This window comes from Vanacampus margaritifer, chromosome 1 (assembly GCF_051991255.1).
Source record: "Vanacampus margaritifer isolate UIUO_Vmar chromosome 1, RoL_Vmar_1.0, whole genome shotgun sequence".
NCBI classification, from domain to species: domain Eukaryota; kingdom Metazoa; phylum Chordata; class Actinopteri; order Syngnathiformes; family Syngnathidae; genus Vanacampus; species Vanacampus margaritifer.
Window position 1 is genome coordinate 22,120,284 of NC_135432.1, and position 21,990 is coordinate 22,142,273.

A 21,990-nucleotide genomic window follows, 5' to 3' on the forward strand; every position below is an offset into this window, starting at 1 on the left:
AATTCCTAAAAGTTTATCACTATTCACAAAATGCCACCGACCTTGAGCAAGCTAATTGTCCTCAGCTCATATGTCTTTCCATACTCCACTGTGGTTACTATATTAGGATGATCCTTTGTCAGCCGAGTCATCCACTCAGAGATCTATCAGATTGAAAAGTGTTAGTCCGTGTAGTTATGTGTGTGTGTTGTCATGTCAATAGTGTGTATTCTCACCTGTGACATAGGGTGGTATTTGTAGTAGTCGTACTCGGCTCTGTTGCAGACGTCAAAAATTAACTATACTTTTAGCTCCACAAAAGCTTGTGTTAAAACCACTAACTGATATGTAAAATGTACTGATTTCATTTTATATCACAGTAAGTGAAGTGTAAGTGCAGTTTTTTTTAATGGAAATTGAAAAACTATGCCTTCATAATAATATATCATTTTTTTTGAAAGTCAAGCATCATAATACAAGCTGGTCAGCATATTACGAGCTGTACGTCTCACTAGAGTTTATTTCAGCCAGCAGCAAACTAGCTCTGCATGTTGTGCTTTTTCTTTGGGTTTTAGGCGCCAGCTTCTACGAAAGACAAATGGTGGTTAAAGAAACGTTTAATGAGAATATATTATTCCCCGCAAGTCACACCGCCGGCATGGATCTTAGATCCACACAGATTATTTTTAATTTAACTGCATTTAATTTGACTTCATATATAACCTTGTTTAAAAAAAAATATATATATATTTAATGTAATGGTTTATTTTACAATGTATTTTCTTAATTTGAGCATCTGATTTCCACCTACAATTCTCCTAATATTTCCTTTGGCTTGGTGTTGGAGATTATTTTAGGTCCACCGTTTGCTTCCATGTCACCACAAAGTCACTAAGAGCCTTTAATTGTTTACTTTCCACCTCAATTGTGTCCCTAATTCAACTTACCTCTCGATTTCTGCTACGGCTCCCGTGAGTAGCGCCACAAGACTCAGGCCCACAACATTTAGCATCGTTGTTTTGTCCGAGCTGTTCCGCAAAATGTTAAACATGAACAAATGTATCAGTACAGTAATCTACCTTCTATCGTGGGGTTACATTCCAGAAGAAGTGGAATCCGGGATACGTAAATCCCATTTAAATACTCTATTGCAGTGGTCCGCAACTTTTTTGGTTAAACCGACCTGGTTCATACAAGTACATGTTTTACACTTTGGGAGTTGAGATCAACTCTCCAAAATTTAACACTGTAGATACAGTACAACACTCCAGTGTTTGCTGGGTATCAGTTGTTTTGCTATAATAGATTTTTTTTCTTGTTCCTACTCAAAAGCTGACGTAACATCTATACTGACAGATGATATATGTATGTCTACTGTGTCCGAAAGCCACAAAAACAAATGCTCACCGTTCAGTATTTCAAACAGCACATTGTCAATGGCGGCATGAGTTGTTCCGCCTCCCCCTTACCTCAAAGATGCCACATATGAAATGGTGCTGTCCAGGGTTTCCAAAGACCAGTACAGACAGCCTTTTCAACTGCGTTCCTCGACACTAAAATAGTTTCTTCAACACTAATCATCACTTATTAAGTATTGACAACATTACTCCTCCCCACTTATTAAATATGACAAACCCGGCTGGTTCTTAGTACAATTGAGCCGCCTTGTTTTTTCACCACTGTGTTTGAGGATAAATATTTGTACTATCTTGCATTTGTTGTGCATATTTCACACTGGCTTAAAGGCTTTTTTATGAAGCTTGCAGCACAGATAGGACATATTATAATGTTGACTCTAATCCGGTTTATGGAATGGGTGGATGTTTACATTTCTAAACATCAGATTCAAAATACTCCTTTTTACTCCTTATGATAAAATTCTTATGTCATGTCTGAACTTCTGTAGATGTTGAAAAAAAAAAAAAAGAAGATGTTCGAAGGTGGTTCATTTAATTTTTTTCCATCCACAGCATAGCATTGCTATTTGCTTCTCTGCCCTCAATGATTCTGTAAATGTAAAGATCAGGGCTGGGCAACTCACATGCGGCACCGCCCATGATATATATGATATATTTATATATATATAAAAATGTTCCTCTACTAGTTGACCCTACATACTTACATTTTTGACACCCACTGATTCACCTATTTGCAGGTTTAAAAAAGAAAAAGAAAAGTTTTGTTCTTTATTTGGGGTTGGGGGTGCCGTGATCGAACCCCTGTTTTTCATGGAATATGCATACTGAAGGCTTATCAGCATTTAAAAAAAAAAAGAATTTCTTGGGTTTACACTTGCACTGCTTTTCAATTGTTTTTGGTTACCCCACCCCCAAATGAAGAAGAAAACATTGTGTGACCCCCCCCCCCCCCACACACACACACCCCCCACACACCCCACTCCCAACTCATCACCACAACTATGAATAGCATCCTTTGTCTATAAAATTCTTGTAAGTATGTCTCTGCAGAGGAGCTATAATATTCTTTGCTACTGTGATAATAAGCGCCACTGCTACCTACTGTAATGGATGTGCAATTGCACTCTGTTGAGCCATTACATCTGAACAAGTGGAATCACTCCAATACCAAAATAAAACTGCTACACATGGCTTATAATATGAAACAAAACTAATTATAACCTAAGCAACAAAGGCAGACCATGAGTGTCATTTATTTGAAATGGGAAATTAAATCAATCAAATAAACTTGCTTGATTCTTTTCCAACAATGAAAGCTCTGAAAGCATAAGTTTACATACACTATATAAAAAGACATGTAGGCTATTTTTCCCCTCACCGACATGAAATCAGACTCAACCTTCCCTGTTTTAGGTTAATGAAAAGATTACCAAAATTATAAATGCCAGAATAATGAGGGAAGGATTTTCTTTAGAGATTTTATCAAGATGGCCTATTTTGTTGAAGTTCCGTTTGGCAGGTAAATCTTCTGTTTTAAATGGAAATTGGGATTGGGAAGGTGGGGGCTTCAACAAAGTGGGGAACGAGGGAGTTGTTGTGACATTTGCAACCGAGATGATATTTTAGACTGCTCAGAGCATCAAGTGTCAATAAAAAATCGAAACGTGTTGTAATGTGAAAATCAGAGTGAAAATATTGTGACTGTGAATGTGGCGGTGTTTAAGCAGAGAGCGCGGATGGTTGTTTTAAAAGGATAGTCGTACACTCAGTTTGACCAATCAGAAATGAAATGTGGTGATGTAATCAATGCCGTTCTATATATATAGACCTACTGTATACTACATGTAGTGATGGACAAATGAAGCTTCACAAAACACTTTTGATATTTTTTGACTCCTCTCTGACCACTTCCCTGACGTCTTCTTGCTGTGCTTCAATTTCTTCAATGGACTTTCGCACTATTCTAGTTAATAATGTTTAGTATCACAAAATATGTCAATTTTTGTCCATTTGGCATCCATTGCAGCCTGATCATCCTGGAAGGGGGATTACCATATTTGCAGTCCCTTCTCAAGGTTTCCCATTTTTTGCCTGTCGTTTTTTTTTTTCTTCCCTTGCCCCCTTGTTGTTCGATTAGGGGATGTCGTTGATATTTGTCAACTGCGGGCACGTGAAGCCATTTGAGACTCTTGTGTAATTAAGGGCTATATAAATAAACTTGACTAGACACGATGGCACTGTTGATTTGAAGATGCAGTGAATTTTTTTTATCAATATTATTGCACTAGCCTTTATCTTTAAACCAAGAGCACCATATAGAGGAGTAAAAAAAATATATAGCAAATGCTTCTTGAAGCTACATTTTCCTATCACTACATGTATACTACATGATTGTGTGTATGTCTATATATCTATATACTCAATACTGTATGTATGTATGTATGTATATACGATGTATCATGTCACCCATCGAAGAAGTAGCTTTCAGCAAAAAGGTTGGTGATGAATCCTGCATTATACATTGCTGCCGTAAAGGATTGTGAGAAATATAACCTGTTAAAAATCCACTTTCAGGAGTAACCTTTGTTCAGGGTGATGTAAAGGTTGCATCCGGACACCATTCCTAAGCATTTACAATTCCTTCCTTTTTTTCCTTCATATAACTTTATTAAACAATTTCAACAGAATACACAAACAAATTGTGAACACTACAAACATGTTTTTAATACAGGGAGAGAGAAAAAAGCCAGGGGGGATATTTAAATAAAAACATTTAAAAAAAAAAAAAAAAAGAGTATAAAGCCAAAGTTCTTATCGCTTTCTTGTTGACAGTTCTCAATATAGTATTAATGTACTGCTTGGTTTCCATTTCAAAAACTAAAAACAAATGACTAACTTTTGATTTGTGTATGTGAAATTTCGCCAAAATGATTATCAAGTTTATTAGAATTTTATCTTATTTTTAAAATTTTGTTAGTTATCACTATTACAGAAACCAAACAGTAAAAAAAAAAAAGTTTACAATTCCAACATCCTATCCTCTCAAGTACTTCCGGGTCATCTCGCTTTGACAGTAAAAAGTTCCTACATTCAAAAACGAGAATGGACGAGGCCCCCAATTGGCTCTTGCAAAACATCTCATTACCTTACGCAGGTGTGTCTACTCTCACGATGCTGATGATGGTGCTCATGATGTCGGTAAGGGGTGCCACTTGGAAGTAGCATCCTGATTGGCTGTTATGATGCCGGTGGGGAGAGAGAGAGGAAAAGAGCGAGCTAGAAAGCTGGAGCTTCATTCCTACACTGTAGTGCGATCAGTCTCTGCAGTGCGCGTTGTGCGTCACCGCGTCATCTCCATGCACGCAAGCAGCCCTCTTCCAACCTGCTGTTTTCTTTTCTTTTAACTCTGCTTGCCGCTCAAGTTTCTCCCAACCTTGACGACTTGGATCCACCCAAGGACGACGGCGGAGGCTCATTTATTGATTGCGAGCGCGTGCAGGTGCGAAGGCAGACGGCGGAGAGAATGTCCATGCAGGAGGGAAACATGAGCGCGTCGGAGGCGTCCGGCTGCGTGGAGCTGTGGAATATCAGCGTGGAAGTGACCGGTTTCAACACGAGCTGCACAAACACATCCGCCGTCACCAAACCCTCCAACAGACCCAGAGGTAAATACAAAACAAATAAAATAAAAGACATTATTTCCCGCTGCTCGATATTGTCGTCAGTCGACTTGGAAGTTAGACTGTAAAAGTTGTCTTGATAGCGTGAATTTCACTTGAAAAAAAAATGTCATTGCTTTGTTAGTGTTTAATAAACGCTGCCTTTGCATGATGCTTTCCCTATTTAATAGATGCAGAAATTTAGTTTTTTCCTGTTAAATTATTCATGTTCTTCCCAGCGTATCTACCTGAGGAGAATAAAATGACCGTAGGCTGCAAGAGCCTTCAAAACAAGTGTGGCTTCTAACTCTGCAGTTTAGTTTTCATCAAATGCCATGGATGGGCAAACTTGTATTTAAGGGGCACATTGGACTTAATTTTTTTTTTTCACTTTGAGCTTAAAATGGTAAAAAGTTACAATTTTTTCCCCCTAAACATTAGTGCCAATTAAAAGTTAATGCAGCTGAAAAGTACTTAGATAGTGATTCTTTCAAGTCCCACAAGGGGGAGTCTGCATACCATGTTTTGTGAATCAGTGGACTAATTTGTGTGAAATTGTAGGTTAGTGCAAACATTATTTAGTAAAGGCATGCATGTGTGATTAAAAACAAATGTAGGCCCTACATGTCAAATTTTATTATTCTGTTTTCAAAATGATTTACCATAAAATACTACAGTAAGCCCTCCATTCTGTTTTCAGTCCTGCTATTTTACAGATTTTTCTCATATATCAGATAATATTTATTGTGAGTTGTCTTGTGTAATCCCATGGTCAACCACTAGATGGGTGCAGACTAGTTTGGGATGGTGTAAATTTGAAAGACGTAACAGGAAGTAGCCTATTTCAGTGCAATCTAGTTTTTGGATAATTAGGTGTAATCCTGCTTTTTATGCCTACTAAAATCAATGGATGTAGGTTCATTTTGTAATGTTCTTTTCGATGGGGGGGGGGGGGGGCATTATTATTTATGTATTTTAAAAAAGTTTGTTAGCTCAGAAAAAAACGGGATTATTGTAAACACAGCGGGATCAATACACTGCCAAACTGTATTTTTTTATTTATCCATTGCTCTTGCTTTCAATATTATGTGTTGAAATGTTTATTTTATAAATGTGGCGTACATGCTATATACAGTAATGACATGCCAAGGGAGTATCGCAGACTTCTCTCATTGGGGGGCGCGGGTCTGCAACGTAAACTCCGATGAGGGGCATTGCCGTTTTGAAAAATAGTTAATTTTAAATCTCCAATTTGAGACAAATAATAGCTACAGCAATGCAATAAATACAGTGCACAACATAAAGGCTCGGTGGGCCGAATTAAAGAGTGAGTGGGCTGCACATGGCCTGCTAGCCAAAGTTTGCCCACCTGTTGTTTAGCCCAAAGAGAACGAAGCTGGATTCTTTTTTTTTTTTATATCACGCTTCAAAGCGTCCTTGCAGTCCAATATGAAGAATCAAGCACATTTAATTATTTTCTACAATGAAGGAGAAAATGGACCATTTCGACCTCTCCCAGCTTCTTATTGATCTTGTATCAGCCATCTCGTAGTAATCATGCAGTTGAGCCTCAAACTTGGCTGTCTGACTCACCAACGCACAGAAATGCCGCGAGGGTCTAGAAATAAGATTTACGCCGTTTATTTCACAGCCACAGCTATAAATTATTCATGGTATTCACTCTCATTTGCACACATACTGTAGTAGTCTCTGTAGAGGCAGTCAGTCAAATGGCGCCTTTGTGGATTGTCCACTTATTGAAAATGAAATCATTAATTATTGCTAATCACTGCTGTCACCAACCAGAGGTTTGCCGCAGAACGCCGACGTGAATGTTTTGAACAGGAATCTTCTTTTCGACATAATTTGGCTAGCGAGCTGAATTAAGTTTTTAGGTGTTGAGGGTGGGGGCGGCTGTAGACGTGTGCAGGAGTCTCATTTGGGGAATGTAAATAAGCACATTTGATTTCTAAAGCACTTTTTAACTAGGCAAAATAAGTCATCAGTGGTTTAAAATATTGAAAGGTGTGGTTTAAAAGCCTTCATATGCTTTTTTTTTGGCAAGTTAACTGATTGGGACGACATGTTTTAAGGTTTTGAGGTGCACATGCCATTTTGTAACCTGAGCTTGTTAGACAGAAGAAGGTATGCTGCTTGGTCCTTCTTTTCCGCTGTGCACAGGTCTTTTTCAAGAATTGATTATTTTCTTACAAATAACTCTATTGCTGATAAAACTGTTACAAAAATACATCCTTTTTTCATTATTATTAGCGACCATGCACCAGTCTCCCTTTCCCTACAAGTTGATTATACCTTTAAACCACCACCGACATGGCGTTTTAACATCCCACTGCTAAACGACGCAGAGTTTGATAAAATTATAAGAAAAGAGTGGGCAGACTTTTTGGAAATAAATGATTCTCCAGACCTATCCCCATCTCTTCTCTGGGAAGCTGGGAAAGCAGTAATTAGAGGTAAAATTATATCATATTCATCTTATAAAAAGAAACAGGAGCAAAAATTAGAAAAAGACTTGGAAGATAAAATTAAACAACTGATGGATGAGTACGCAATAAACCCAAATAACCAAATATGGACTGACTTACAAAATACAGTTAGACGATATGCTAACTAAAAATACTAAGAATTTATAATACAACAACTTTGAATATAATAACAAATCAGGTAAATTTCTTGCAAACCAACTTCAACGCGATCGGGAAAAATCTCTTATAACGGCTATTAAAGGGACAACTGGTGAATGCACACAATCACCAGAAGAAATTAATCAAATTTTTTATAACTATTATCGCAACCTATACTCAGAAACTAATAAGCCTAACCCTGAGCATATTGAGGCATTCCTCAGTAGCTTAAATATACCTCAGTTAACTACTGAATATAAAGACATGTTAGATGCGCCACTTACTATAAACGAGTTGTACAGTGCTCTAGATAGTATGCCTAATTGCAAAGCACCTGGCCCGGATGGTTATCCGGCTATATTTTTTAAGCACTTTTGGTTAATGCTTGCTCCACTATTCTTAAGAGTAGTAACATAAATCAAAACTAATGGTTACATACGCCCACACATGAATACAGCAGCAAATAAACTTTTATTAAAGCCAGAAAAAGACCCCACCCTTCCATCAAGTTACCGTCCGATTTCACTAATTAACACTGATATTAAAATGATCACTAAGGCTTTCACATCTAGACTAGAAACAGTAATCTCGACAATCATTCATAGTGACCAAAGAGGCTTTATTAAAGATCGTCACTCTACTAATAATATTAGGAGACTCTTTAACCCTATTAGCATGTCACAGCGGCATGATAAAAAGGCAGTTATTATATCATTGGATGCAGAAAAAGCTTTCGACAAAGTTAACTGGTCCTTCCTCTTTGCTGTTTTAAATAAATTTGGCTTTGGGAAATCATTTATCCACTGGTTATCAGTATTATATGATTCTCCTAAAGCTACAGTTACTACTAATGGGATTATATCTCAGAGTTTTACTTTACAGAGAGGCACAAGACAGGGATGCCCACTGTCCCCTTTATTATTTGCAATATTTATTGAGCCACTTGCAATAGCCATACGCCAGGAAAGAAGGATTCAAGGAATTCACTCTGGGGTAACAGAACATAAAATTAATCTATATGCCGATGATATTTTACTTTATTTAGAAAAGCCGGCTACTTTGTTAGGGGAAGTATTTAACTTAATAACTAAATTCTCACATTTATCAGATTATTCTATTAACTGGACAAAATCAACACTTCTACCTATTACAGAAAATTCATGGAACCCTGCAAGCCAGGACCCACACTACTCATTTCCTGTAGGTAATTTAAAATACTTAGGCATAAAAATCTCACCTAAATTAACTGATTTAATTCATTTAAACTTTTCTCCACTTCTGGATAACATTTATAGTGACTTGGAGCGCTGGAATAATCTTCCTATTTCTCTAATAGGACGAATAGCCACCATTAAAATGAAAGTTTTACCCAAAATAAACTATTTTTTCTCAATGATTCCATTTAAACCTACGGCTAAATGGTTCCAGTTGTTGGACTCAGCCGTTACAAAATTTTACTGGAATAAAAAAAAAAGCAAAGATTAGTCTATCTACTCTTCAGAAAAGTAAATCCAAAGGTGGTCTAGAGGCACCAAATTTTATCTACTACTATATAGCTAACCAGCTACAATATATCGTTCTATGGGCACAACCCAACAGAGACACTAACTGTTGGCTGGAACTAGAACAGAAGGATTGTAATAACCTCAGACTTCGAGATTTACTCTTTATTACAACATCGGTTAAGCGACATAATTGTTTTAAAAACCCAATGATTTCCGCCACCGTGACTGCCTGGTGGAAGGCACTAGAATTGACAAAAGCCCAAGTGGAGCCCTGTGGGCTTTCTCCCCTATGGCATAACCCCGACTTTCAACTTAACAACCAACCGTTTTATTTAGGTGTGTGGGAGCAGAAAGGAATTACACATCTCCACCATCTCTTCGCAGATAATATGTTTATATCATATACATCCTTGCTCCAAAAATACAATATAAAAAACGGAAATTTTTTACATTATATACAAGTTAAAAATATGATAAGAAAAAAATTCCAACACTTCGGGGTACGCTCCAACTGCCTGTTTTAGCTAAAGATATTAACAAGCTTTCTCCGACAACAACAAAAAAACTTTCAAAAATATATAAGTTACTTTCATATACTGATAAAATATCTTTACCCATCTCAAAATGGGAGACAGACTTGTCTATAGCACCGGAATCTGACTTTTGGATTCAAGTTTTTGAAAACGCATTTAAAATGACAAAACACACAAATTTACAGCTTATCCAATATAAAATTATTCACAGAACATACATTACTCAATATATGATGAAGAAAATGGGACTCTCAGACTCCGACATTTGTCTCCAATGTTTACAAAACACTACAGACACTTACAGTGTATGTTCATGCTTTATGGTTATGTACTCCGGTTATGTATTTCTGGACTAAAGTCTTAGAAAAACTTTCCGCTATTTTGGACTGTAGGATACCTTTATCTCCAAACTTGTGTTTGCTAGGTGACCTAACAACAACTGACTTACCACATAAACAATTTCAATCTACACTTGTAGCCCTTACTATCGCAAAAAAAACAATTCTTGTTAACTGGAAAAATAAACAAACTCTGAATATCGACCAATGGTCTAACCTCCTCATAAATCACATTTTAATGGAAAAAATATCTGCCTCAAATAAAAACCAAATATCAAAATTTATAGAAACATATAGAATTTTTTAACCTAATTCTGGTTACTTAATTCTGCCTGTTGGAGAGAGCCACCACATCGTGATACCTTACATTGATGTTTCTGCATTTGGCAATTTATTATTATATTATTAGTATGGGATTTTTTTTAATAGGTTTTAGGTGAACTAATGAATACACTCGCACGCACACATACGCACATACACATACTCACCCACATACAAAAAAAGAATTTTATATATATATATATATATATATATATATATATATATATATATATATATATATATATATATATATATATATATATATATATATATATATATATATATATATATATATATATATATATAAAAGGAGCGCAATGATGACATGTCAAATCGAATGAACAATACTGAGCTCTCCATAAAAAAAAAAAAAGTGTGCTGCTTGGTGATGGAGGATTTTTAATTGGCGCATGTAAGAAGTGGCGAGCTGGTGAAGGATTTGAGAACAGCGGCGGTATGAGGCGATGGATTCTGACTTGGAGCTGAATCAAGTCAATCGTCCTCGAGGGTTAATTACTACGCGTCAATTGTCTGAGCGGAAACTTTCCCAAAGCAATGGCATCATCATGCTAGGATACAAATTTAGTATCTTAGTATTGGCATGAGGTACAGAAGTGCTTAATCAAAACACTGAAGTTGATTTTTTTTCTTTCTTCAAAATGAATAAAAATACCATTAATTCATTCAAGGCTCCCCACAAAAATCTTTTTTTTATATTTATTAATGTATATTGTAGTTTTTTAAAATAATGTCTTCACATCACCCTTCCTTTGTTTTCCTTTTCATCTAAGAAAACTGGCCACCATTTGGTGACTCGTCAGGCTTCTCTGTTCTGTCTCCCTCTTTTGGTCATTTTATGCCTCTTGCACAGGTTAAGTCAATTTTGTTGTTCTCTACTCGTGTATATGCAATAACAAAATTCAATTTGGTGACAATGCAATAGAAAGTAAAGAACTAAACTGTTATAGACACATTTTTTGCTTCACTTCTATGAACATTGTGCTGCTCTTTCTGGTATGTGCGCCCTGGCAGTATAACATTGACAGAAATACATGAAGAGTTTGACAACTGACTTGGTAAGCTCGCTACAGTAATATGAATCGTTTTTCACAAAGGCTAAAGAATACAGTAAACTTCATTGAATCATTAGGTTGTCTTCTCTACATGTGTTGTCAAATATTCCTTGCTTAATGCGTTAACACATAACTTAGATGGGCTAATGAATGGCATCTATGGCGTTTCCCTGTTATGTTAGCATTAAGCTAACGCATATGTGCTTGTTTTAAATGCACAATGCGTATTTCTGTTTAGTTCACTGCATGTCTTGAAGGCTCTTTTTTGAAAATGTGTTCACTGTGCTAAACCGCTGCTTGTTGTGAAGTGACCTAGTTTTCACTGCCAACGTACAGCAGACAATAACTTTTATTTCTTTTTCTTTTTAAATTTGGAAGTCAAAGCTAAAATACATTTAACAATGGCTTGTATGTCAAACACTTTCACAAATAGCCATCTCCGTTTTGTGTGAATATTCTAACACAGTAAAACAATTGCTTGCCCATCCAAAATGCAATTTCCTGAAACGTGCTGTATTTGCTTTCGGATAGTTTGGATTTTATGACCGTAATGTGTGCACCGTGGAGCGGCTTTACATGGACATTGTGGCCCTTTAAGCTTACATTTGTTTGTAGGAAGCGTAGTGGATGCAGAATTGACTCGATATGTAATTCTCCAGAGAGGCTGCAGTGCTGTAATTCAGCCTCCGCTCGTCTAACGCTCCCCTTCAAATAGACGTGCGTGTGCTCACGCCTACAGTACGTGGTTCTTGCTTCCTACTGTTTCCTAGTTAACAGCTACTCAACATCCTCACTTGCCGACCAATCACAGAAATGAATAATCAACTGATTAACAAAGCCTCCGGACGAGGTCTTGTCAGTAATTGAATATGTGCCGCTGAGCTTCGTCGTTAACGTTACCAATGGGGTCTGAATCATCGCAGGATGCCCACGCGATGGCGGATCGATGCGTCTCCCCCATGGGAGGGCACCGCGGAAGAACTAATTGAGTTGAATTCTGCTGTATCAGTAAGTTGCCTTGTAGAAATTAGTGCGGCCTGCACATTAAGTGCTGTCAAAGGACTCATTTGCCAGCACTTTAAAGCAGTGCAGTGCACCACTTGGTATGGGTACAAAAAACATTTCTTAGGTTAAACAGCCACCTCTTTCAAAAAGGGCTCCTAAAGCTGCATCCAGCCAATTTGTATCGGTGGAATTTTTAGAACAATGTGTTGAAGCTCACAAATGATTGAGTCTCATTTGGAGAGAAGTGACACTTCTTACAATAACGACAGAAATATTGCAGGGTGGCCTCGTCGATTGTTACCGCTCATTACCAGACAATCTTTGTGGAAGGTTATTTGGTCCAGTCAATCATGCCTGGCAGTCGGCCGCCAAGCGTCTCATCGTGGCCCAACGATAAAACCCAAACGACACGAGGTGCTGAAACTTTAATGACGCCCGTGAGGCGGCGGGATGATGGCGCAGCCGGCCGTGATCCTCAGTCAGACATGAAGCGCATTTGTAAGCTTGGCTCCAATTTTCCATGTCAACACTTTTGAAATGTATCTTACGTGCACCCAACATTTCACAAATGTGGCACACAGCTGTCGGAATTGAGGGAGTGGATGTAAACAAAAGTGGCTAGCTTAGGACCGGCAAGGCCCAGGGGAGCTCGCGCCGTGCTGGTGCTCGATGAAGATCATTCCATTTTCGCTCCTACTTGGAGGAATTCCCATCGCTGACATCTGTGAAGCAGCAAGACTTTTTATTTTTTCTTATTACTGCCAATTATGTGGTAAGACACGGGCCAAGCACAGATTTACTTTTGTACAGTTTTAGTGAAGGGTGAAATGTGATTAAAATGTCCCCTGGGGTGGACTGTCATTCCATTATTGCTTTTGTAATGATCTCAAACTATTTCTTTTTATGTGAAGGTGAAACGGTCTAGTATGGCAGCAGGGCCAAGTGGCTTCAAATGTCAATGGTTGAAAACGTAAATCCAATGAAATTTTGTTGTGGAATAAACATGCCCCTTAGGAGCTGTAACCGGCATCGGGATAACATCATATGAGCGATTTGATAATTAATGTGACATCTTGATCATGCTTTGTTTCACCAATTAAGGGCCCTGCTTTTTGCGATGCCCATTATAATGGCATTGAGCGGAGATTCTTCAATAAGTGGTGATATCCTCAACTGCCAATAACACAAAAAATGGCGAATCCCCCCATCCACCTTTTTTTTTTTTTAAATAAAAAAAATCCACAAATAGGTGACTCAGCAGGTGCTGAATCATCAGTGTATAGGGTCCACTATATTGTAAAATTCAATCTGTAGAGCAACATTTAAAGATGCGGCTAATTTATGCCCTGACTGCAGTAGAGATGCTAATTTCATTAGCCCCCCTTTGGAGTTTCCCATTGCATGTCAGCATTAAGCTATCAAACTAGTCAGACTAATGATAATTGTCGTGGTGAAAATACGTAATTAGTTATAAATAAATAATAATAATGGACAAAAAAAAAAGTTGGATACATTCAATGATCAAGCTCATAACGCAATTGACTCATAAAATAATTTTTCCCCTTTAAAATGAATAAGATCTAGCCTGACCAAAAAACCTAGTTGGTTTGCGTGTTTTTAATTCAAATGATACGATTGTAAAATGTTTGTGTTTTGATTTAAAGCTACTGAAGCCGGAAATTTTAATTTTGAATCACTACTGCCACCTGTGGCCGAAAAATCAAACGGCCTTTTCCCTTTTTCACTTACAATGCGCACATGGAGTCACATCCGCAGACAGAGGGCGGGAAATTCAAACCCGAATCCTGTATTTTTTTGTTGGGAAAATTTTATAACCAAAAATTTACATTTCTCAACTAAAAATTATTTTTGATTGAAATTGACTTAAAAGTTGAAAAATTTGAATTATTTCAACTCTCTTAAATGATCTTTGTGCAGTTTGTCACTTTTTTACTCGCAACTGCCACCTCTGGCCCAAAGCGTAACTGCAACATCTGTGTCACTCGTTCATGTGCGCATGCGAGTACGTGCACGCCACACATCGCCAGTCGCCACATGACCGCCACTCCTCGGGGACTCGCTTGACGTCACCCTCCAACATTACACCCCTCCCCTACCCAACTAAACTGTGGCGTGTGAGTGTCCGCACACTCTACTAAAAAGGGAAGATAAAAGCTGATAGGTGCGGTGCAAAAATGTTTCTGTCATAAATGGTCAAATAAAAAGGCTATTGGAAAGATATATTTGGGCAAATTGTTACAAGGTGCAGCTTTAAGCCTCAAGTTTTGCACACACTAACTATAGTGTTCGTGTGTGACGTGTCTTTGAAGGGCATGACCTAGTGAGTGACGTCAGTAGCTCTGACATCACTCCAGTAAACATTTTCAATGCAGTTCCGAACCGCCGGTTAGTTCAGTGTTGGTCTTGACCGTTCTGCTTGTGATTGTTCATTTTGAATTTGTATGCGTGGTGGATTTGTGACGTGCAAATGCACAGATGGGTAACTGCTGTCTGCAGATTTTTAGTGATCAAGACGGTGGATTATGGAAAGGGAAAATATTAGCATCAAAAATGTCAATTACCGCCATTTCATATTTTTAGTATGTAAAAGGGATTTTTTTCCTTTCTTTTTTTTTTTTTTTAAGGCCGAAGCTTCAAAATTCAGAATATTGGCTCAGATAATCACACCAGCCAATAATTGGTCTATCCCAATGGCCAACACTGGTGTGGGAAATGGATGGAAAGTAACACAGAGGTGAAAATGCAGCTAATGGTGGGGGGAAAATGTCATGTTTTCAGGGTAAAACCCTTTTCACACTGCATTTAACAGGGCCGTCGTCAAACCCATTCATTGTGTATGTGGTGAGTGGAGGGGACCACATAATGGAGCATGGCATCCAGTTGGGAAATGTTTTATTTAAGGGCGGTGGTGTCATGACATCAGACAAGTGCCTCCAAATAGAGAGGAGCTGGCAGAGCAGTTAAGTATTATTTTTGATGGACTTGTTTACAAGTAACTGCTTGATTACACCAACCAAGATCCCACCGGGCCTGTATTTTTTTTTTTCTCTGCTGCTCGTGTCTTCTTCCTTGAAATAAGCAAAGTCAGCACTTTCATGTGTAACAATGATCGATAATATCTTGTCAAGGTGCGGTCTAACCAGCAGCAAAATCTCCGTTTTTACTTCCTGGTAGGCTGCTATGTCAGCAATTTCACATACGGACACGCGATCATTTCATGTTGCAGTGCAGTGTGAAAAGGTCTTGAGGGAGTGTGCTTGAACAGCAGACCCGAATAATCAAAAATTGGTGGAGCAAAACATTTGAAGATTGTGATGAAGGAAACAGTGTGTTACTGTTAGTCTAATGTACTGAGGGCCCGAGAGCTAATTGGATCTGCAACAGAACAGAAAAACATGCAGCATCCAATATATAGAGATTCATTTTCTTCTACCTTTTTTATTTTTGGATTCATTTTTGTAATTTTTCATACATTTTTTAGAATTTTCAGCCTTTCTGTCAAATTTCTGGCTTTTTTGGGGGGCAATTTTGTAGACATTTTCTGGTAAATTCTTATGTGTTTCGAGTTGACATTTTAGTTACTTTTTAAATGTTTTCTTTTCTGACTTTTTCTAAAGTAAAATTTCAGACTTTTTTGGGGGCAATTTTATATACGTTTTATGGTCATTTTCAGGATTTCTTCTTTTGTTTTAGGACATTTTATTATTATTTTGTTAGCGTTTTTCTTTTCTGCGTTTTATTTAATCAATTTTCTGACCTTTTTGTGGGGGGGGGGGAATTCCAAAGACATTTTATGGTAATTGTCTGTCTTTTTTTGTTTTTGGACATTTTTAGGTAATTTTGAAAATTTTCCATCCACCTTTCGTCTGTTTTTCTGACAACGTAGCCCCTTCAGACCCACATTTTTTTCTGCTGGGCAAAATTTCTTTTGTGTGTGTGTGTGTGTGTGTGCTGATTTTCCCACATTAAGAAGATCATGGAAATTTTTGGGGGGCGTTATGTCATGTTTTTAGTTCTTATAGGTGGACACCAGGATAATATGGCTGTAACGTGTTGTAAACTTGCCAAGCTTATAGGCAACATTTTTAACATGAACATCATGCAAATCAATTGTGATTGGTTAGTTAAGATCCAATCATGAACCAGAAGTGTTGACATCATCCAAATTATGCGTTTTATTGGTTTAGACTCGTGAATATGTCACATCCACTGGGACCATCTATTGGTCTGAAGGGGTTAAAATTGTGGTATATTTTATCTAAAATAAATAAATAAAAGTAAATATGTAAAAAAAATATTACCAATATTAGTTTATGTTAATTGTTTTAGAGATCCACAAAGAGCCTAGGAAAAGCACTAAAAAGTCATGTGGCCCCAGAGCCGCAGGTTGCAGACCCCTGATCTAGGAGGATCAAACACTTTGCCAGGACATGTCCACTTTTTTTTTTTATTATTATTTTTTTTTACATGCTGTCTGGTCATCCATTGCGTGACCAATAGGGATTCACTCAAGCCCCACTCCGATTCCATTTTCATTTCCTGATTTCGATTGATTACATTTTTTTTAAGTCTTTTTTTTTGTTTGTTTTTAACACAATTAACAAGCAAATTCATAAAATAACAGGACTTGTGTAAAGTTGTGCTTGAAAGTTTACAGGTAACGATAACAGCAATATCGTGATGTCGCAATATTGAAATCACCACAATATGTAACAACATCAAAAGCAACACAACTGTTGCAAAGTTATATTCCTTTTATGAAGTTCTAGCACCCCCTGGTGGGCAATTAATTAGTGCAGTTTAATTTTAGTTAGGAATGTTTTAGTTATCACTCCTATAAATCAATCATACCAGCAAGTATTTTTTTTCCATCTCCATCGAAATAATCAATTACTTTTTGCCCACTTTAGGCAGACACATTTTCCTATTTCTCAGTCACTGCTGTTATGCACAAAAAAACAATATTGTGCTTTTTTTTCCCCCACTGAGTTTTCAAAAATTATACAATTTTCACAATATCGTGAGTTTTTATACAGTATCGTGAGCTCATAATTTTACATACCCCAAGGGTGTGTGTAAACTTTCAAGCACAACTGTATAATTTCATGATGGTTAATAAATGCAAGTGGCGAATATAAAAGGCAGTTAATGCTTAATCATCATTGGCCAGGATGCGATGCAGGCTGACTTGGCGTGCCAAAACGTGTCTGGAGGCTGTGCCGCAGACCTTGCGACTTGTGCCTCGTCACCATCGTTAATCAGAGTGCCCAGTCAGCGCCACGCTCGGCCATTCTCGACCTCGTCCTGTCACATGCTCTCACTCTCAAGTGCGCTGGCACTGACAGGCTGGGCCGAGCGAGGGGAGTGCCCCGGAAATGATCAACGGCAATCCGCTGGTGGGGGGGGAGGGGCTCATAACTTGCGTTTTACCGTCTTTTGGGGGAAACCCTGTGCACAAATATTGTTTCAAACTCTTGAGGCGAATATTTAGTTTTAATCTCCTCTTTCCAGTTTGACAAACGCTTCCTAAAGCAGTGTGCTAAACCTTGTATGTTGCTTCATCTTCAAGATGGCAAATATTGGCACTGAAGACACTAATCTGTTTATTTTGTGACTCTAGTCTTCTGTCTTTTTTGCTCAATTTTTTATTTTTTTTAGGTTGACACATCACCGGTGTCTGACGTTAACCTGCCTATGAAAGGCTTGGAAGGCAGTTGATGAATGTTCCAATTATTCTCTGACATTTTATTCAGTCTCCATCTTTTCTCTGTGGACCCGAGCGTAAAAAAATAATTTTGATGAATGACTACTTCCTAATTGAGTGCGCAGTCGATCATTGCTGCGCTATGTGCCTTTCTTTAATAAGTGGAATGAAAATGAGATGCTATAAATCACATTTTGCGCTTGCGCTCTCTCCTCAGAGATGGACACGCTGCGCATTGTGCTCTACACGCTCATCTTCCTCCTAAGCGTGTTTGGCAACCTGCTCATCATCGTCGTCCTGGTTCTCAACAAGCGCATGAGAACGGTCACCAACTCCTTCCTGCTGTCGCTTGCCATCAGCGACCTGATGATGGCCGTCTTCTGCATGCCCTTCACGCTCATCCCCAACATCCTGGAGGACTTCATCTTCGGGGCCGCCATGTGCAAGACGGTCGCCTACTTCATGGGTGAGATTCTGATAGGTCGCTGATTAGGACAGTCGATTTGGATTTACATGTCGTTAGCATGCTAGCGGCTTCCCGCGGGCTTTAAATTGGCGGCCCTGCCGTCAACCGGCCTCGCGCTCAGTCAGCCCTAATGAGGACGGGTGTTATACAAATTGGATAGACTGACCGGCAGCCATGCTGTTGATCGGTATAAAGAAGGAGAAACGACTAATTCGGCATAAGTTGTTAAAACAATTGGAAGAAAGTCATTCCTTGAAATATGTTTACTAGTCTTTCTCTATTAAGGGCACACAAACATGGGTTGCCCCCAAGGACTGCATGAACCTGAGGGCCTGGTGTAAAAAACTAAACAAAAAACAGCTAACAAGCTATTCTAAAACAAAGAAACAAAAAGTGCCCTGGCAGTGAGCTGCATCTGTTTTGTTGTTGTTGTTGTTATAACTCGTTGAGTAATAAACAGGGTCAGTGATGACAAAGGTAATTTGACATTTTATTTTCAAAATTGTGTATCCAACTGGTAGAAGCGGCTCAGGTTCAGAAAGGTTGAAATATGCCGTCAGTTATCTATAGCGCTCGTTCTCATCGGACCAGTTGCCGGTCAAATTCTTTCTTTTCATCGAGTCTGTCGGCGGACCGCCAAAGTCGCTACACAACGAGACTGATAAATGACCATCTCGTCAGCAATGTCCCTGCCACCGCCGCGGCTACGCTGTTAGCATGAGAGGCTAGAGACAGCAATGTCAAGCTAGCCACCATAATGGTTGTTCACACTATGTAATGATGTATGATGCCAACTTCAAAATAAAAGCCTAAAAATAATACTACATTGACATCAATGCCTTAATTGCATTTTATTCTGAAGTTAACCCTAGGAAGCAACTTAACTTCGATTTTTTTTTGACAGAGTGGTGCCTGCTTACAGTAACTGAGTTGCAACACACACAGTGTTGCCTCGCTATAAACACGATTTACTTTTCGTGGCCTCGCTGATTCGCTGATTTTTTTTTGTGAGCAATTTTGCATAATTTTCTTTTCCAGTAATTTACCTATTTTATAAAATTTATGAAGGTTTGAACACTGAGAATGTTTACAAGAGCTAAATTTGAGAAAATGTAAATGCCTCGATGAGAAAAGTGTATAAACTGTGGTGAGGGGCTTTACAGCCTTAAAAATGTATAATAAATGTAAAACATAAATCTAACTAATTCGCAGATTTCATTTATTGCGGGTATTTTTTGGAACATAATTCCAGCGAAAAACAAGGGAACACTGTATTTTTCTTGGAACGCAAAAGTGCACTGGAGCAACCAAATCTGCCACCATTTTTAGTATGCATGCGCATTTGGCGCACCACTTATGTGCAGCCCTGCTTATATGCATGCATATGTGTGTGTGTATACACACACACACACACTGCACTCTAAAAAGAGAATTGTTGAACCAATTTCAGATTACAAATCCACTACTTCCTGAACTCAGTACCACTCCTTCATTTCCTGTCTTTCATGATTGGACAAACTGATTAATCCAGGTGTGTCTGACCTCAGTAACCACGACGACAACCTGGATTAATCAGTTTGTCCAATCATGAGAGACAGGAAATGAAGGAGTGGTATTGAGTTCAGGAAGTAGTGGATTTGTGCAAAGAGTCCAATTGAATTGTTGACCAAATTAATAAAATTGCTTCAATTGGTAACACACAATTGAATCAAGTTAATCCAAAGTGCATATATTAAGTTTAATTAATCATTAGTTCATTAAAGTTAATATATTCACTTTGGATTCATTTTGGATTCATTTAATTCCAGCGACAGGAACTCCAGGTCCAAAAAGTAAAAACCCTGCCACAGTTTGGCTTTGGCTACAAGTCAAGGTAAACGAGGTCATTAGGAGAAGCACCTGTGGCTAAAGCCAAACTTTGGCAGGGTTTTTACTTCACTTAACTTTTTTTTTATCCATCTTTGCTTAATTCACTTTGTCATAATTGAATTTAATTCAAGTGAATGTATTAAGATTAATGAACTCATAATTAATTCAACTTAATATATTCACCTTGGATTAAATTCATTCAATCGTGTGTTACAAATTGCAGCAGTTTTATTAAACTGGTCTTCAATTTAATTTGTAATCTTAAATTGGTTCTCTTAGAGTGTGTGTCATTTTTTCTGGAGAGACAGAAAATAATGTGGAAATGATGCAGAGAAATCAATGTATTCAACTTGTAAAATGGCTACTGCGCATACAAGTAGTCCCTGTACTCAAAAGAGCAAAATTCCTTGCAAATAGAACATGCTCAGAACACAAAGCAATGTTTTGTTCAAAGGCGGTATCCCGATCGCATTTATATGGCCAAACATTCGGGTTAGAAATGTGATAACCCAGGGGCCATATTCGGGTTTGGAAAAACCTGAAAAGAGCATATTTGGGTTTTGGAAGCTATTTATTGACTGCATGTAAATGTAGTCTATTGTCATCTAGCACATATAATTAATGCACCAATGCTGGTTGCAGGTTATTTCACTTGTTTTATTTTTACCACTAAACGGTGAGCAGCTGCTTTGCACGGCTGCAAATCTGGAAACAGTGCAGCCATTATTGCTGTAATTGCTAATTTCACCAAATGACTCCTTAAACCATTAGTTAAAGGGAACATTAATTAGAAAGTGAATTTTAATTGTTTGCGTACATGTTGTTGGGAGTATTTTGTAATCTCGTTATTCCCATAATTGTCTGCAAGCAGGCCATTGTTTGCCATCGTCTGCTGTACTGCTCCATGCGCAGATCTCTTTTCAAGTGGATTTCTGTAAAACGTGCTTGACATGAGGAAGACTTGTGGTGCTAATACTATGCAGATCATGGCCATTATAACCAGTCTTGGGGAGTAACGGAATACATGTACCGCCGTTACGTAACCAGATTGCAAAACAAATATGTAACTGTATTCCATTACAGGAAAAAACATGTAATCAGATTACAGGTACATTTATTGAGTGAGTGAGTGAGTGAGTGAGCCCGACCGTTGCTCAATCAATCAATGGCCTACATGCTTTTTTGCTATTGGTAGGCTGCCCGGGTCCCTATCACCCGCAAATAGCAGGGGCACATTGTATAGAATATATATTGTGGTGATATTTATTTTTATTTTGTCTTCATGAGCATACTCAATATTGGAGTAATCCAGTTACATTACTTTAATATTATGGTACTTGGATTACGTTACTAACTACAACTTTTTTTAGCAGGTAACTTGTAACTGTAATTAACTCTTTGACTGCCAGACGTTTTCAGAAAAGGGATGTCGCCAGTGCCAGCCGATTTAAGCA

The 21,990-nt window shown here is 38.0% G+C and overlaps 1 protein-coding gene across 3 annotated transcripts in view; it reads left to right on the forward strand.

The window, feature by feature from the left end:
- The window catches only part of LOC144062304 (cholecystokinin receptor-like), a 50,341-nt gene that overhangs the window by 15,352 nt on the left and 12,999 nt on the right, over positions 1 to 21,990 (forward strand). For 2 of the 3 annotated variants that reach the window (XM_077583564.1, XM_077583549.1), the window contains exons 3-4: positions 4,820 to 5,062; positions 18,419 to 18,667. In XM_077583564.1, the coding sequence (XP_077439690.1) occupies positions 4,820 to 5,062; positions 18,419 to 18,667 (492 nt within the window). Of the gene's footprint in view, positions 1 to 3,372; positions 4,552 to 4,819; positions 5,063 to 18,418; positions 18,668 to 21,990 lie in introns of those variants that run through there. The other variant, XM_077583558.1, reaches the window with a different exon arrangement.